Source organism: Aptenodytes forsteri, unplaced genomic scaffold, assembly GCF_000699145.1.
Source record: "Aptenodytes forsteri isolate BGI_AS27 unplaced genomic scaffold, ASM69914v1 Scaffold66, whole genome shotgun sequence".
In the NCBI taxonomy this organism is placed as follows: Eukaryota; Metazoa; Chordata; class Aves; order Sphenisciformes; family Spheniscidae; genus Aptenodytes; species Aptenodytes forsteri.
The window spans coordinates 2360803-2377693 of record NW_008795131.1 but is presented as its reverse complement, the minus strand read 5'-3'; the positions used below and the strand labels follow the sequence as shown (position 1 = coordinate 2377693).

The window sequence follows — 16891 nt, the reverse complement described above, 5'->3', positions numbered from 1 at the left end:
GGGGTGGGGGGAGTGAGCGAGCGGCTGCGTGGGGCTCAGTTGCCGACTGAGGTTAAACCACAACAGCTTGTCTGGATGAGAGCGAATTGAATGAAGTCAAACCTTTTTTTGTCCAAAAAAGGACCCCAAAACAACAAACCTGCCATTTCTGGGACAGTGTTTCATTACTGTTTTAACCTCAAGTGAGTTCTTCACTACAGCTCTAGTTAAAAATGCAGGCTTGCTTTTAAAATGCTTTCTCCATCAACCTTGGTATATTTAGAAATCCTTTACCTTAGTAGGTTCTGGGGCAGCTTCCAGGTAAAAAACAAAACAAAAAAACCCTCAGTTTCTTAAAATCCAGTGTGTATGTCTCCTTTTTCTTTAAACATGTCGTCTTTTCTTTAAACAGGTCAAAAGACATCACTTACTCAAGAAACTGAACTTCTGGAATCCCTGCTTCAAGAAGTAGAACATCAGGTGATTATGAAAAGAGCTGAAATGCTGTGTTACATAGATCCCTCCTCAGTCGGCCTTTCTTATTATTTTATGTATTTTTAAACTAGTAATTGATGGATATTTCTTGAGAGTATCTTTTCATTTAAGTGGTCTCAGGTTGCACAATTTCTTCTTAAAAACAAGTGTGTCTTCTAGAAATAATCAAAGTTGTTCTCTTCTGTTGCTTGAAAAACTAGTACAGGGATTAATAGCAATACCATATAAAACTACAGTTATGTGTTTGTTTAAGGTAACTTAGCATTTAGACAGTGTGGGTAGATTCTGTTAGTTCTGCTGCTGCCAACTGCATATGAATAGTGGTGGCTATAAATGGAGAATAAACAGAAATGTTCTGTTTCTCTTTGTGCTTTTGAGGAAAACCGAACTGGTTCTAGTTCTTTTATTCCTCTCCACCTGTCTTTCCAAGAAGATGACGTGGTATCACTTTTTTCATCTTGCTTCTAGCTATATAAGTTCAGCTTTTGTAAATGAAATATTCAAGTTCTGCAGAGCTTGATTGTACTTGCCCTGAACAATTTCTGCTTGCTCTGAGGAAATGGAAGGGTTTTCTTCCTTCGAGCATTACTGCATCCGGTAATTATCTTTCAGCAGAGTTTGACGTTTTAGGTTGGGGATGGGAGCTAAGCTTCTTTGAGTGATGCCTCTTGTCCTGTATTCCTTTCTCATTCCTTGCACTGCTTTTAATTCAGTAAGAATGCTAAGCTGGCTTTATCACCAGATCAGCAATTATCATGTTCTCCTTGCGCTTCAGTTGATTATTTCATACCTATGATGGAATGTCTTATTTGAAGAATCGATGACATCAGGAGGATGAGTGCTCCTCCATACCATGCATCAGCGTATCTTTTTTGTCTGTTTGCTGAGAGCTCTCTGTGTATAGATCATTCAGAAATTACTGTGTTGCAGCCCAAATGAGGACCTTCTAAATCCTGAATAGCAGTGCGTATGCAACTCTGCAGATTAGCTTCTCTTTTGCAGAAAAAAACCAAACCATTAAAATAGTTACAAATTGGTGCTAGTGAAACATGACCTCTTCTCCCTCCAAAATCAGAGGAAAACTTACTAACTAAAAAAAATTGTGAGAAGATGCAGATATCTCGCAACGGTGTAGGTCTCTACTGGTTGTTTAAAGTCCTCATATATGTCTTTGTCAAGAGAGGCTTTGAATTTCGTATTCTTTTCGTGGAAGTAATAGAATTATTTGAAGAACTCATAGCAAAAATGTGACTTTTTAAAACGTACATATTAGTCTCACTTCAGCCTGACAGAAAGTTTGAAATGTAAGTCTAAGATATGTTTTTCCAATGTTTAAAATATAAATAAGAAGCAGAGTAGATTTGTCTCCTTTAGTAAGGAGGTTTAGAAAATGCAGTACTAGCTATTCAAGGAACATGTAGGATTAGATTTTTTTTTTTCAAATTTTGAAAAGACCTTTGTTATTACACTGGTTTTGTAAGATACCTCGAATGAAGTGGATTGAAGTGGGTTTTTTGGCCTGCTAGTGAAGATAATATAGGCTTCGTTTTGTTCAAATTTGGGTGAACAAAAAAAACTACGGTGCTTGGCAATACAGCAGTAAAGGAATAACTAAAACGTAAAAGAGCTATCTAATGTCACAGGAGCTTCTATCGCTGTGTTGTGATAATTTCCTCAAATACATCCCAATGTCTAATTAAGCGTCCTTTCCAGATTGATTTACTTTATTATTGTTGTGTAAACACAGTAATAGATGTGACTTGGTATTAATCGGACATCTTATATATAAATAATTTTAACCTAAGTGAAGTACACAGTAGTTGCTGTAACTTTCATTGTAGAATTTGACAAGAGTCTTAAATATTCAGGACTTAATGGGTTGCACAGACTTTGGAGTGAGACAGAATAGCTATTTTAATTTCCTAACAGAAATTTTAGAACACACGACCATTGGCTATTGTAGGCAAATTCTTAGTCTTAAGAGCTGACAGTTTCAAGGGAAATAAAACCCAAACAAGTGGCAAAAAAAAAACCCCAAACCAACCCAACCTCCAAGCTTCATTTTACATTGCATTGTGGGTAATCTTTGAAGCTGTGACAGACGTGCAATTTATTTGTTTAAAAACAAAAGTGGACAAAACCTATGGTTTCTACTAATGACATAAGGATTTTTTTTCTTTCTTGTTTTTTTTCCATATAGTTACGATCGTGCAGTAAAAGTGAATTGATATCCAAAAGTTCAGAGATCCTGATGATGTTCCAGCAGGTTCATCGGAAGCCTATGGCCTCGTTTGTCACTACTCCTGTCCCGCCAGACTTCACAAGGTAAGCATTGCATTTCCTTTCTGTTGTAGTTTGAACTTGAAAGCCATCTTACGAAGGTTTGTTTTGCTTGTTAAAAAATGTTTAAAGTAACTCAGAGGAGAGTATCTCTTTCCCATTTTACTGTACCACTGTATGGAGGAGGATGTTCCAGTGAGTGTGGGAGGTAGATGTATTCTTACATGTGTCAGCCTTTTGTAAAACTGGGACGGGAGAGTACCACTGTATTTTAACGTGGGTTTGAAAGAGAGGATGATAGGATGGATAGGTTGCTGGAGAGCTTGCCTGATACCCACCTATAGCTAAGTGGAGTCATACTTCTCAGCTATATGAGCAGTGGTAGTCTGGGGGGTAACATGACTCTGTCCGTTTCTGTGCTAAACTTGATATCTCTGACTGAATTTGGGTCGGTGCTTATACACTGAAAATGATAAACTGCTTAACTTACTCTTCTTAGTAACCTATGCCGCAAGTAGGCTTTCTGTTCCAGCAGGGCTTACTTTATGTCTGTAGTCCTTGCTGGGGAGTCAGGACAGTGGGTTCCAGCTGACAATTTTTTTTCTTTTTTACACTTAGTTTACTGATTTGTCCTTTTTCTCTTATTATTGGGTCATTCAGTATATAATTGCAAGGCTCTCATGAGATGCCTCTGCAGGTCACCTTAATTCAGAATATATAGCCAAAATCACTTCATAACACAATTCTTCATAAAGAGAGTGCTGCTAGTGCTGGATCCTGAGGAAGTCTGTTGACAGTTTAGGCTAGCTGGCTAAAAAGTGTCTCCAAAAAATTGAAAGTAGAAGAAATCTTAGAAGAATTCCTCAAATCATTTTGTGTTCTCTAGCAAGAATCAGTTTGGCTTGCTTTTAAATGCAATCTCAAAACTATTGTCCTGACATGTTTTCTGAAAAGAATAAATGCGTCTCTGAGGAGAGTTTAAATCTGAATATTCATTTTCCGATGGCAGTAAGGTATCTCCTGTTCTGAAACACAAACCATTTAAGCTTTGTACTTTCAGCCATGAAATAGTTTCATCCTTTCTAGAACTACCAAGGAGTCTTACGTTAAAAATTCACCATATTAAGAGATTATTAGCCATCACAGGTAAAAGGGAAACTCATCTTAAATACTTCTGGTTGCTCTTCCCTTCCTAACATAAAATATAACTTCTGGTTGCTCTTCCCTTCCTAACATATTTGTTTTATTGTGTGATACCACATGGAGAGGTACTGGGGAGAAGGCTTGGAAATGGAACTTTCGGAAGTGCTGAAATAACTGAGTGTAGTCCTAGTGAATTTTAGTGGCTCTGGTGACCTAAATCATCTTAAGTGCTTCCAAAAGTTGGGATTTTTAACGTCATGTTATTCAACTCTAATATATTTATTTTTTTTCCGCCTCTCCCCAGTGAATTGGTTCCAGCCTATGACTCAACTACGTTTGTCTTGGAAAACTTCAGGTAAGAATGTATCTTAAATTACTGTGAATACCGGGAAGCTTTTCCTGGTTCTTCTATACATGAGTAGTATTCTTGAAAACACAGAATAGTCTCTACAGAAAACTGTTAGATACGAACCAAGCTGTAGCAATTCAGTCAAAAATCTCTTGTTTACCAGGTGAACAACAATTATCCCTAGCTAAACTGTTAGCTAAAAAGATTTTCCATGATAAAGGCAAACTACTTATTTTTCTTTTTAAAAAAGATTGAATAATTTTGCAAGGAATACATATATTTGTACGGTCACTTAACATTTTGCATGGGCCTCGTATGCTGCTACATGCTCTGTGCAGCCAGAAGGATAGTTCTAGAGTGTAAGAGTGCAAGCGTATATGCAGCTTACTGTTTCACGGAGGGTTTTGCTTTGTCCCAATAGCAAATATTTTTTCTCCTTTCTCAATAGTACGTTGCGTCAGCGAGCAGATCCTGTTTACAGTCCACCTCTTCAAGTGTCAGGACTTTGCTGGAGGTTAAAAGTTTATCCAGTGAGTTACATTTTCAACTAGAGTTGTTATCCCATCCAAAACACTTAACCAGCATTCATATGCTTCGCTTGTAAGGAAACATCAGTTAGTGTCTTCTCGTGTTGTATATAAAAAGCTGCATGAAAGGAACGTAATAAGATTGCAGAGTTGATCACCAGCCATTGGAGTATTCCCTCTCTGCCTCCAGATAACCAGCATGAACATTCTCACTGTAGTTAATCTGGGTAATTTAAAAGCAATTAAAAATGGGTCTTACAGATATGCCGTAGGAACTTTAATAGGCATTTTTAATGTTTGTCTGAGTGGTTTTTGCAGATGTTTCTTGCAGAACTGAGGTCTGTAATAACTTACCATATTTATGTTTATGAATAAGCCTTATTTGGGAAGTTGGGAGGAGGGCAAGGTATTAGTTGAAAGGGAATCTGGTTTACTGTGTGTCCAGTTCTCAAATGCTGACATTAAAACGTGTGTATTGTACTAATGTCCTTTCAGTGGGCCGAATATTCAGATTTCGGAAACAGTGTCTCTGTCAGTGTTGGAACGTTAACCCACGAGGTCAGATCTTTTTACGGTCCACTAGTCCGGCCAGTGCTTCCAGGAAGCTCTGGCTGCTACTACAGCTGTGCTTGGAGAAGTATGTGTTTAGCGGTGGAGTACAAGTTTTGTTTGTTAGTGATTTACATGGTGTCTTCAGAGAACTGGAGTAATCTGTTAAGCCCACGTATGCACAGAACTGTATTCTTGCAATGCGGAGGTGGACCCCTGTGTAAGTTTTCAGGGTATTGTAAATTCAGGATTGACATAAGGTGTGCTGTCAGAAGGCATTAAAATTTATTTTTTAAATGGTAAGTTGAAATGTTTCTTCAACCTAGAGGATTCAAGTTGAGCCATTCTTCATCCTTGATTAAGGTGAGTGTGATGGAGGTTTTACCATATTTTTTCTTGATTTCTGGTGATTCTAATATTGTTTCTCAGTTAACTGGCCTAACTTTTTCATGTTGCATGTTTTTTCTAAAGAAATTGCTCTTCTTTCAAAAATTAAGTGGCTTTGAAATGCAGCTGTATGTAAAAATGTTTCAGAACTAATGTTTAACCGGGGGGGGGAGTGGGCGAGCGGCTGTGTGGTGCTTAGTTGCCGGCTGGGGTTAAACCACGACAGCTGTTTTCACGTTGAGAGTTTGAGAAGAATTGGACTGTAATAAACTGATGAGTAGATTTTATGAGCTTTTTTTATTGTTTTTTCTATATGTTAAATTAATGTTTTTCCAATACATTGACAAGTGTTTGTCTACTCGGTCTGCCACTTAATTGAACTCCTAAAATGCTAATAGAGTAACTAGAGCTCTGTTTTGAGATTTATATCTGAGATACCAATACTAGAGTGCATATGTGCTTCCAGATGCAAGCTCTGTGTTGATTCAAGTTACAGTAAGAGTTCTAGGTCAGAGAAGACTAAAAATCAAAACTGTAGCATACAAAGTAGACTACTGCTGCAAATTCTGTATTGATTGAAGCTGTTCTCTAAACTTCACGGGTATATCGAGGTGTTTTGTTTTTTTGTTTTTTTTTCTGGTTTTTGCTTTCTTTTTTTAATAAATTTTTCTCTCTATTTCGTTTGTTTCAAGGATGGAAATGGAGTAGTAAGGGGCTACTACCTGTCTGTGTTCTTGGAGCTGTCAGCTGGATTGCCGGAGACATCCAAGTAAGCAAACCTGTAGTAAGAGCAGCCGTTCTTTTTTTTTTCTATTAGCAAAGCGTCTGGAGAGGTTTGCAAAGAATGACCTCAAGTTCTGTAGTGTTGTTAGGGACTGATGCAGAGCACCCTTGAAAAGAATAGTGAGACTTCTGTTGTCCATTGAGCTTTGAATCGTGCCCAAAGATAGTATTTTGAAGTTGTTACTCAGTGGCTTTCTCGAGATAAAAAGCAAGCTGGCAAAACAACCGATAAGAGTATCTGTCTCCTAGTATTCAATCCTAGAGTTGGTTTACCGCTCTACTCCCTATTACTACTTTCTTCCCCCTTGTACTGTTTGTATAAGTGTTCAGTAAAATTTTAAGACTGAATCACCTCTTCAGCTGGGCATGCAAGCCTCCCAGGAGGTGCAGTTCTGTTAAACTTGACGCATTCAGCAATTCGGACATCTTTGTTTTGGTATTAATACCTGTGATCTTCCCCTGCGTAGGTATGAGTACCGTGTAGAAATGGTTCACCAGTCCACCAACGATCCCACTAAAAACATAATTCGAGAGTTTGCCTCCGATTTTGAAGTTGGAGAGTGCTGGGGTTACAACAGATTCTTCCGTTTAGACTTGCTAGCCAATGAAGGCTATTTAAACAGGCAAAATGACACTGTGATCCTAAGGTAAGGAAGACAACTTAGTAGGGCTCTTTTCTGCTATCGTTTCACAAAGTGTCACACCTACTACTGGAATAGGAAATAATTAAGTAGTTGAATTTAAAATAATTGTGACATGTTTTGTCATAAATGGATTTCACTGTCATAAGCTTTAAAGAGGAAAATGTGCTGAAGGGAGTTGTGGAAACTTTAAGTACATCTCTTTCTTTGAGAAGTAGCTCCACTTGACACTAATGAGTCTGGGTTGGAGATCTGTGGCTAACTGAATTCAAGGAAAAGGATTTTTTTTTTTTTTTCCCCTCCCTCTTTAGAAACAGTTGTAGTGAGCATAGGAGAGCTTTGGGAACGAAGGAAGTCTGTAACGTAAGAGAACTGATACTGTCAATAGAAATTGCAATATTATGACAAAATACAGAAGCTTTATCCATCTACTTCAAATATTCTCTGTGCAGTCCTACTCTTGCTCCTGTTTAATGCTTTGTAGTGTGTGAATTTTTTTTAGTGTTGGTTTGTGAAGATAACCACCTCTCACGTAACTGCCTCTCCTACAAAAAAATTAACTGTTGCCATTCAGTGCGTTGGGGATACTGAGTATAGAAGTACATGTTGTCTGTTAAGTATTTCATCACTAGATTTCAGGTTGTCTGATGTCCTTATGCAGGGCTTTTGGGATTTGGGGGGATGACCAAAAAGAAAAAAAAAAAACAAAACCCCAACCCCTTTTGAAATGTTCCTTTGAAGGTTCCAAGTGCGCTCACCAACCTTCTTCCAAAAGTGCCGAGATCAACACTGGTACATTGCTCAGCTGGAAGCAGCTCAGACAAGTTATATCCAACAAATAAATAACCTTAAAGAAGTAAGTGGGATGTATATTAATGTAAAATCACCTTTTACTGACCAGTCATTACCTGTTTGAGGTTACAGTGTTTGTGTTTGACGATTGTGTGTGTTTGGGTTGCTATTGGTAGTTTGGTATTGGCGTAACTAAAATAGCACGTATGCAAGTCAACAGACTTACTTGATTTGATGATGCTGCTCCATTGTAATCTTCTATGTATACTTTTGTGTATCCTTCTACTATTTAAGAGGCTTGCGATTGAACTTTCCCGGACTCAAAAATCACGAGGCATTTCACCTCCAGACACTCATCTTAGTCCCCAGAATGATGATGGTCCAGAAACAAGAGCAAAGAAATCTGGACAAAGCACTGAAGTACTACTTGAGAATGTTGCTGCTCCAGGATTAGTGCGAGATAGCAAAGAGGAGGAGGAAGAGAAGATCCAGCATGAAGACTTTAACGTAGGAATTGTCTTTTTCCTGCCTCTTTGTTTATGTGTAGCTCTTTATGATAGGATAGCAGTAGAAACATAAGTGAACTTCTGAATTGTAAATTAGATTTATTATCATCTGTGTGGAAATAGGAAATAACACACTCGAGAGCTAGCAGCGAGAGGTGATGCTAGAGAGATGTTCCAGAACAGAGCTAATAGATCCCACCACAAAAAAGTTTCCAAGTTGCAGCTGAAAAATCCAACTTCTCTGTTTGTTACCAGCTTTTATTGTGCTTTGAGACCCTCCTAACTCCTGTATAATTGTGTGACACTCTGGGGAGAGAGAGTTTCTGCTCATAGCTTTTGGTGAATGCATCAAAGCGCAACTGAAATGTTTCTTCTTTATAAAGACTTGTTCTGTTTTTCCTATAGCATGAGCTCTCTGATGGTGACTTGGATATAGATCTTGCTGGAGAAGATGAGGTGAACCACCTTGATGGTAGCAGCTCTTCAGCTAGTTCGACAGCAACCAGTAACACTGAAGAAAATGATATTGATGAAGAAACTATGTAAGTAACTTAAAATGCCTCTCAGATCATCACCATGTCTCTCAGGGTAATCATCCTAATTCCAATGGAAACTGATTCATTTGCTATATCACAGTTATGATGTGTGGGGGATTCCAGTGCACTGTGAGGGTGTTTCCTATACTGGAAACAACATGAACCAGTACAGTTAACGCTAAACATTGAATTTTTGGTCAGCTAGTTACTATCTTTCCGATCTCTTAATTTATTTTAGTGTTGTATTCTGTCTTTGGCAAGTGATAGTCTGTGAAGGTTCTTTCCCAAAACACTCGTGAAAAAAATCTGTTTCTACACTGTAACGAAAGAGAGGTTTGGTATTAGGAAGTGTTGTAGTAGTAGGAGAGTGACAATAAAGACTTAAACTAGAGAATTTAAGCTTCTTAGCTGAGATGGTAATGTCAAATCCTAGAATCTTCATTAAAACATGAGAATGTGTTGTAACACATACAAATATAGAATTTACAGGATCAGATTTTACAGTCTAGATACGTATGACACTTTTGGACTCTTGGTTAGTGAGTCAGTCATTTAACTGACACACTTTGATTTGCTCAGTTTGTGAAGTTTGGAATGCAGAAAATACTATTTACAGTGCTTCATGTTGTTTTCAAGGTGCCATAAGGTTTAACAAGAGCTGACAAGCTAATAATTGTATTCTCCTTTTTCCACCCCAATCACCTCCTAAGGTCTGGAGAAAATGACGTGGAATATAGCAGTAATATGGAGTTGGAAGAAGGAGATCTCATGGAGGATGCAGCAGCCGCTGCTACTCCTGGAGCATCAGGTATGAAAAACAGCCTTCAGAATTCCCGTGTATGCGAAACGCTGCTGGATTCCTTCCCTTGTTCTTCTTGGAAGCAACGCCAAGCTGCGCGTTCTGCAGGCATTTCTATTTTTGGAAATGCTGCGTCATATGGTTTGTACTGATTATTGCAGTGTAACAGAAACATCTCATTGGTTCAATAAAAAAAAAAAAGGGGGGGGGTAATCTTCTGAATCTGCTTGTTTAAAATGGTACCTAAGTTTGGAGAGAGGCTTTTCTGCCTCTTTGAAACCCCTTTCATTCCGGCTGAAAGTAGACCGACAAATTTTTATGATGTCGGTGCGGCCTCTGAAGGCATGACACATTCCCTTAGGTTTTAGTGCACTGTAAAACCTGAAGTATGTGGAGGGACTGAAGTAAAGAATCCTTGCAAGTCAAGCAGAAATATATTTTAAATGCAATAACGAAAAGGTGCTCTAGGATTTCTTGCAGCCTAGAGATGATTATAGCCCAAATTAGCCATAGGTTAATAAAATTCTGAAAGAAATATAGGTATATTGAATATAAGTATATTTATTTATGGCAAAGGTATCACAAGTGGCATTCACTGGAAGTGGTATTTATGCTGCTGTGGAAGTCTGCTGGCGCTTGAAAGACAGAATTCTTTAGCTGTCCTGCTTTTAGTTGCTGTTTCAAAACTTCTTGAAAACTTCTTGTGAGCGAGGAAGTTGAGGGACATGTCTGTTTCCTTCTGACAGGACAGCCTTTAGAATAGGAGCACAGTGGCCGTAGAAACAGCATTTATTTACGAGCTTTTAGAAAGTAATTTTTAACCGCGTTTGTAAGAGCTGACACGATCTCTTCACTTGAGCTTCTTGCACTTACCTGCTTGCACTGTTTTCCAGTCTGAATGTTACTAGTGTCACCTGTCTGTGTTGGAAGGGAGTTCTGCTGAACTGTACGATTTTAATCTCACAGATCTAACTATTTTCTGTGAAGACTCTCTTCATCTTTTGAGTGCCTTGGCCACTGTGTAATGGGAACATCATAACACAGAGCAAAACTCAACTAAAGATCCCCCCCTTAATCTAATTAGTGGGGAGAACCTAGAAAGTTTGTATGCGTTTCTTCAGAATAAATGCTCTTTGTACTGATTTCTTTACCAATCTATTTATTAAGAGAGTTACATAGAAGCTACAAAGTGAAATCCTTTTTTTTCTTCTTCCCCCCCCGGTGTTTTTTAGCGTAAACTTTTAGTTAGAAGCATATCTGATTGCTTTCAGAATCCATAAATCCATGAAAATAATACTGATGTCTTGTTAAGTTTCCTGGAATGTTTTTGTTCCTAATCTGCTTGTAGAACTGTCTTTCTGTGTTTTACAGGGAATAATGCATCACCTGTGGCATGTATATGCACACCCTTTCTCTGTAACTCTTCCTTAGGTACTAGCCATGGCTACACCAGCGTAAGTGGAAGACCTTCAAGGCGGGGAGGAAGTGCCCTAGGCTCAACAGCCAGCAACAGTTTACTAGATATAGATCCCTTAATTTTAATCCACTTGTTGGATCTAAAAGACAGAAATGGTATGGAAAACCTTTGGGGCCTTCAGCCACGTCCACCTGCCTCTCTTCTGCAGAACAGAGGTAACTGTGCATCACATATTTAATTCCAACCTGGAAGTGTCTCTGAGAATGCCGTCCCAGAGTTAGAAGCAGATTTGAGGAGGGGAGGGGGAAAAGAGGGCGACAGGCAGCCCTTGTCATTGGTAACTGAACTTCCGTATCCTCATCTGTGCTCATCAGTATGCTGCGTCTTGCTGCCTGCTCTAACACGTTCTTTGTCTTAATGGTTGACCTCAGCTTGAGATCGCCGGATGACTCAACTCAGAACAGAAGTGTGTGTATCAAGGAGGGTCTTCTCGTCTTTTCTTGGGGGATGTGACTGAACTGGCTGGCTGTTTGCGCAGCAACATTGTAGAGATACGGTTCATGCAGTTTCTTTGACCACAACTGTGGGAGAGGAATGAAAGGTCCTTTTCTAGAAGGGGTTAGCACTGAAAGACAACACAAAACAGCTATCTGCTGAGAAAGCAGTTACCCCTCTCGCTTCACGCAGTTTGTACGCTTAGTGGTTGAGAGTACTAGGAGCACAGCGTATACTAACAAGAAAATAAATCCTGGAATTTACTTTTGCATGAAAAAGGCGTTTAAAACAGAACTAGAAAAATGTGTGTAGTAGCAAGGCTGGAAAAGCACATGTAAGCACTTGTGGAAGAAAAATGGATCAAAATGCCAGGAGCCAAAAATAGTGATGGTATTTAAATAATTGAAGACGTTGAAGAGTATTTGTGGTTCAGCTAGGACCCTTCAACCGAAAACAGCAATTAACTTTACATGCAGCAAAAGCAAGATAGCTGGCAATTCTGGCACCCATGGCTATTACTGAAGGTTGCTCATTTCTCTTGTCTTGTTAGTGAAGAATTAAAATTAAATCAAACCTCAATAACACGTTTATCGTGATTAACACTTACTTGGAGCTAGCTGGCCCACTGCTGCAACATCTTATTTCAGGTCATTCTGAAACAACCATTTGGTGACTTCATAGAACAGAAGAAAAATAACGGTCCATTTGCTACAAATAAATGCTTGCTTTTGCTGCAGCAATGACATTGGTGTTACTGAATCTAAAAGCTAGCTCAAACTATTTGTTCCTTTGTGATTAGCTTTTTAAATGTAGTCACATAAACAGTCAGATGAATTTTCAGCTGAACATAATCCGTTTTTCCAAAAAATGGAAGTCGCTTCCCTAAGTACGAAAAGGGGAGGCAGCGCGTGAACTGTTAAGTCTCGGCTCTGTTTTGCTTGGAAAAAGGCCTGGACAAAAGGACCTTAAGAGAGGACATTGCGCTTTGTGCTGTACTACGTGAGCAAGATTAAGCTCTCCTGTAGTGTTGAATGGCTTCCTGGTCATCTTTAGCTATTGGCTACGCAGCTGAAATTACCTGTTTTGCTGAGGTTCCCTTAAGGTTTGACTGTTCCCAGGGCTTATTCAAGTCAGTCAACTAAGAGAAAGCTGCTGTTACGTTTGGAGTTTGCCGGACCTCACCTCCTAAGGTGACGGTTTCTAAGAGCCACTTGGCTTTATGGTTTTGAACAGCTGAATTTGCAGTGAAACACTTACAGAATTTGTAACGCTTCAAGCAGACATCAAAGTTGATCTAATTCTGGCTGAGCAACATGTGTTAGCTCTTCGACCCGATCTTCTGGTGTTAGGTACTTAAGGGAATTCCTTCCCTAGTTTCAGATTTCTTTGAGTTCTATATGTTAAGATGATATGTTGGTTGGTATAAGAATCTTATACACACACTCAACAAATTTTATAAAAACGTGTAACAAATTTGACATAAACTGGCAGCCAGGCTTGTGACCTCAAGCTTGTCTGGCAATATAGAGTAGTAGCTCAGTTGTCATTGGAATTCATGCAGCGGTATTGGGAGCCTTGGCTCTTCCAGTAAGCAAGTTTTGGGGCCTTCTTCCATGGCAGGCAGGGAATGACAGTCTGCTGTCCCGGTAGCCGTGCAGTGCTTGCAACCTAAGTATTATGGTGCCATACCAGTACAGAAGAATGTCTCTCTCTCCCTCATTTTTATAGCAGGGCAAAAGGTAGAATTCTTACAGCTGTTAAAAATAGATGTCTGTTTTGATTTGAGAACAGTTTCTTACCTACGGTGTTCTTTAACTTTTCCTTTGGTAAAGCATCATCCTATTCTCTAAAAGATCGAGATCAGCGGAGACACCAGGCAATGTGGCGCGTGCCGCCTGACTTGAAGATGCTGAAAAGACTTAAGACTCAGATGGCCGAAGTTCGAAGCAAAATGTCTGATGTAAAAAACCAACTATCAGAAGTGAGAAGCAGCAATGCTGGCTCGTGCGATGGACAGCCCAGCTTCTTCTCCATTGAGCAAGGTGCTTTAGCCGCCTGTGGAGCGGAAAGCTGCAGCAAGCTGCAAGAAATAGGAATGGAACTACTGACAAAGTCTTCAGTTACCAGTTGTTACATAAGGAATTGTAAGTGCATAGAAAAGGGGGGATTTAAATGTCACTCTTACAGATGTCGGTTGTGTCGGTGGTTTATATATCCAGGCATCTGGAAACAGACCTTTTATGGTTACTCGTACTCAAGTTCAGCTGTAAGAATCCAGAAAGGTAAAACCTGCACTGCCTTTGAGTAAGGAAATGTTAAGCTGGTTTCAGCCCTTCTCGGTAAAAGCACCAAAACTTTTGCTCCACAACCAGTAGCACGCCTAATGCAGTGAGAACGTTCTGGAGTTTAATCCAGTGTCGAACTGATCCTAGCTGAAGGTCATCTCTTGTTGCCTGCTGCTCTGGGTCTGGCCCATCTGTGAACTTGAGGATGTTTCGTGATGCTTGCCAGTGAAAAAAATTTAAAAATGCCAGATTTGCTGAACTTTAGTAGCTTGAAACCTTGCTAAAATTCAAGTAAGGCAAGGTTCTCTCTGGAGAGACTTTGCGTTTTGAAAAGTGACTTCTTTCAAAGAGGAGCCTGTCTCTCAGTCTGTTCAGGTACCGTCACTGAGTCCTGCTGGCAGCACTGGTAAGCCAGTGTGGAATCTTTTGGATACCAGCATGAAGGCTGTGCAAGTGCTTTGTTGCTTATGATCCTGAATAAAAGCACTTGTTAATCCTCCTTCACTTCCCCGTTGCCTGGGAGAGATGATTTTCCAGCCTTCTGTGTTTTGATTCAAGTTATTGCTTGCATTTTGGAGCCAAGATGAGTAAGAAATGTATTACAAACATGAGCGGACCAAAGAACTGGTAGAATAGTTCTATTCCTCTCCATCTCTTTCAATACTGACCTGCAAAACAGGGCTTTGGCAACTCCAGCAAAGGTCTGGTTTGCATTTCATCATTTCCACAGAGCAGAGAATTTCTTCTCTGATGGTGCACGTTAAGAGAAAGAGTTGTGTCTTAAAGTTTGGAGCCCTGAGTTGTGCCATCAATAAGCCACGGAAGGATCAAGCCTCCTCATTGGCAGTGCTAGCTTTTTGTGTGTTTGTGTGGTTTTTAATACCACCTCTTTCCTCAATCCCTCGAAGGTTACTAAGGCACTGGGCAGTCACGTCATTCTGCCTCAGAACGAGAGGAACAGGCATACTCTGCAAAACAGGAGCAATTTTCTGACTTGCATCGAAGCCTAGATCCCCCACCTTTATGGGGGTGGCGACAGCGGAACTTGGTGTTTTGCTGTTCCAGTTACCACTCCTCCCTTCTTCTACCTAGAGGAGTTTCTGTAGCAGGATCCACACTGACACGTGCTCGGAGAATGGTTAGTTTGGGAAGTGGTAAACAGCGTGAGTCCCACAACCTGCCTTTCACTCTTGCTTTCGAGGTCCTGTGTTACACTGGACTTTGCATTTAAGAGCTGAAGGGATGGTTTTGGCTATCCTTACCCTTTATACTTTCATGATGGCTGAAGCAATCTGGATGACGGCTTCCTGAAGGACATCTTAGCGTAAGGCAGGTGAACATGACACGTAGTCTTGGCCGCATCCATAGTTAGCTAAGCTTCCCTCTAGCCCACATCTCTGACAGGAAGGGTGTGGAAGGAGTTTTGTGCAGGATTCGGAGTTAATGAGCAATGAGAGTAATACGGAGCTTAACTTCACTTCAAACAAGCATAAAGACAGAATACTGCAGCGGTTTGACTGAACGCTTGTCACATCTTAAAATATTTTTGCAGCTGCAAGTAAGAAAAGTAATTCCCCCAAACCTGTTCGCTCTGGAGCAGCAGGTAGTTTGTCTTTACGAAGAGCTATGGACTGTGGGGATAGTAATCTTCGTTTAAAGGGAGACGGTCAAACTTCTGAAGGTAAGCAAGATCATCTTTACTTGTGTGATGTGACGCATCTTAGCATCTGTTGTACAAAAGCTTGTCAAGAGGTCTTTTACTTGGCAACTGAAGTTTCCCTGAAACTCGACTGGCTCCTGTCTCAAATCTAGTTAACGTTATTGTACCTGTGCAGACCTTTGATAGCTGATCTGCTGTGACACAGTGCCACACAGTTGGCTTACTGGAACATAAATATGTGTGTTACGTGTTACTTCTGGTCTCTCTGAAGATGTTGCAGGAGGTAACTTCATAGTGAAAATCATAGATGGAAAAGTACTGACCCAGGCTTACATTGTGATTTGACTTGAAGGGAATTCAAGAAAACTCCGGTTCCATGTGATGAAAGAATTGTATGATATTGCTGCTCTGGAGTTTTACGATGCCCTTCCTTAAGTGGTAACGAAATGAAATACCTAACGCAGGAATTGGTATTTTGCCCCTCTCAAGTGTTCAGAGAAGGAATGGAGTATCGCAATTGTTTTCTTTTAATGCTAAACAGGTACAGAAGGCTTGGGTAAGAAACTGGAAAATACCATAAAGTCATCACACAGTGTAACTGTCACCTTTGTGCCCAGTTTCGCCCTTGTCCAAGACTAGAAAGGCTGCCTTACTGCAGCCAGACGACTTTGCATCTATAGCTGGGAAAAATGACAGTGGAGAGGGTGTCTGGGCTACTAGAAGATAAGTACAAGATAAGTTTTAACTACACAAGGTGGGGAAGGATTAGTCTGTACTTACCCGAGTCTCCCATCAGAAATGGCAGCTGAAACGGCAGCTCTGCGTGTTTAGAGAGTGGATATCAAATGGTACGCGTTGCCCATAGGCTGACTTGAGAATGTAAGGTTTTAGGAGTGAGGGCGGGGAAGGTGTGCTTGTGCATACGCGTGTTTGGAACCAGACTGGTGATGTAAACCAGCTGGATGTTTCGTCTTACGAAAAAAGGCTGGATGTGCTTTGAGTTTCTCTCCCTCTTTTCTCAGGTGGCGTGGGGAGTTCAAAGCTGAGCAGTCGGCATCACTCGCCCAGGCCCCTGGCTAACAGCAACGCTTCTGAGGTGCTGCCTAAGCCAGAGGAAAGACCTTGTGAAGGTTCAGATTCCGACGTGGGAGTTTCTGGCTTAAATGGCTTAGCTGCTGTAGAGAAGACCAGAAAAGTTGGTGCTCTAGGGTAAGGGTTTTATTCTTTCTTCCTCGTTATCTCCTCCCCCACCTTCCCTTGATCTAGAA

The 16891-nt window shown here is 40.3% G+C and overlaps 1 protein-coding gene across 1 annotated transcript in view; it reads left to right on the top strand.

Moving 5' to 3' along the window:
• TRIM37 (tripartite motif containing 37) overlaps positions 1-16891 on the top strand; it is a 29448-nt gene that overhangs the window by 8469 nt on the left and 4088 nt on the right. Inside the window, exons 7-20 of the mRNA XM_019471788.1 lie at positions 392-459; positions 2675-2799; positions 4202-4252; positions 4695-4776; positions 6402-6478; positions 6960-7139; positions 7875-7989; positions 8220-8432; positions 8837-8973; positions 9678-9775; positions 11198-11398; positions 13511-13822; positions 15516-15644; positions 16646-16832. Of these exons, the coding sequence (XP_019327333.1) occupies positions 392-459; positions 2675-2799; positions 4202-4252; positions 4695-4776; positions 6402-6478; positions 6960-7139; positions 7875-7989; positions 8220-8432; positions 8837-8973; positions 9678-9775; positions 11198-11398; positions 13511-13822; positions 15516-15644; positions 16646-16832 (1975 nt within the window). The remainder of the gene's footprint in view (positions 1-391; positions 460-2674; positions 2800-4201; positions 4253-4694; positions 4777-6401; positions 6479-6959; positions 7140-7874; positions 7990-8219; positions 8433-8836; positions 8974-9677; positions 9776-11197; positions 11399-13510; positions 13823-15515; positions 15645-16645; positions 16833-16891) is intronic.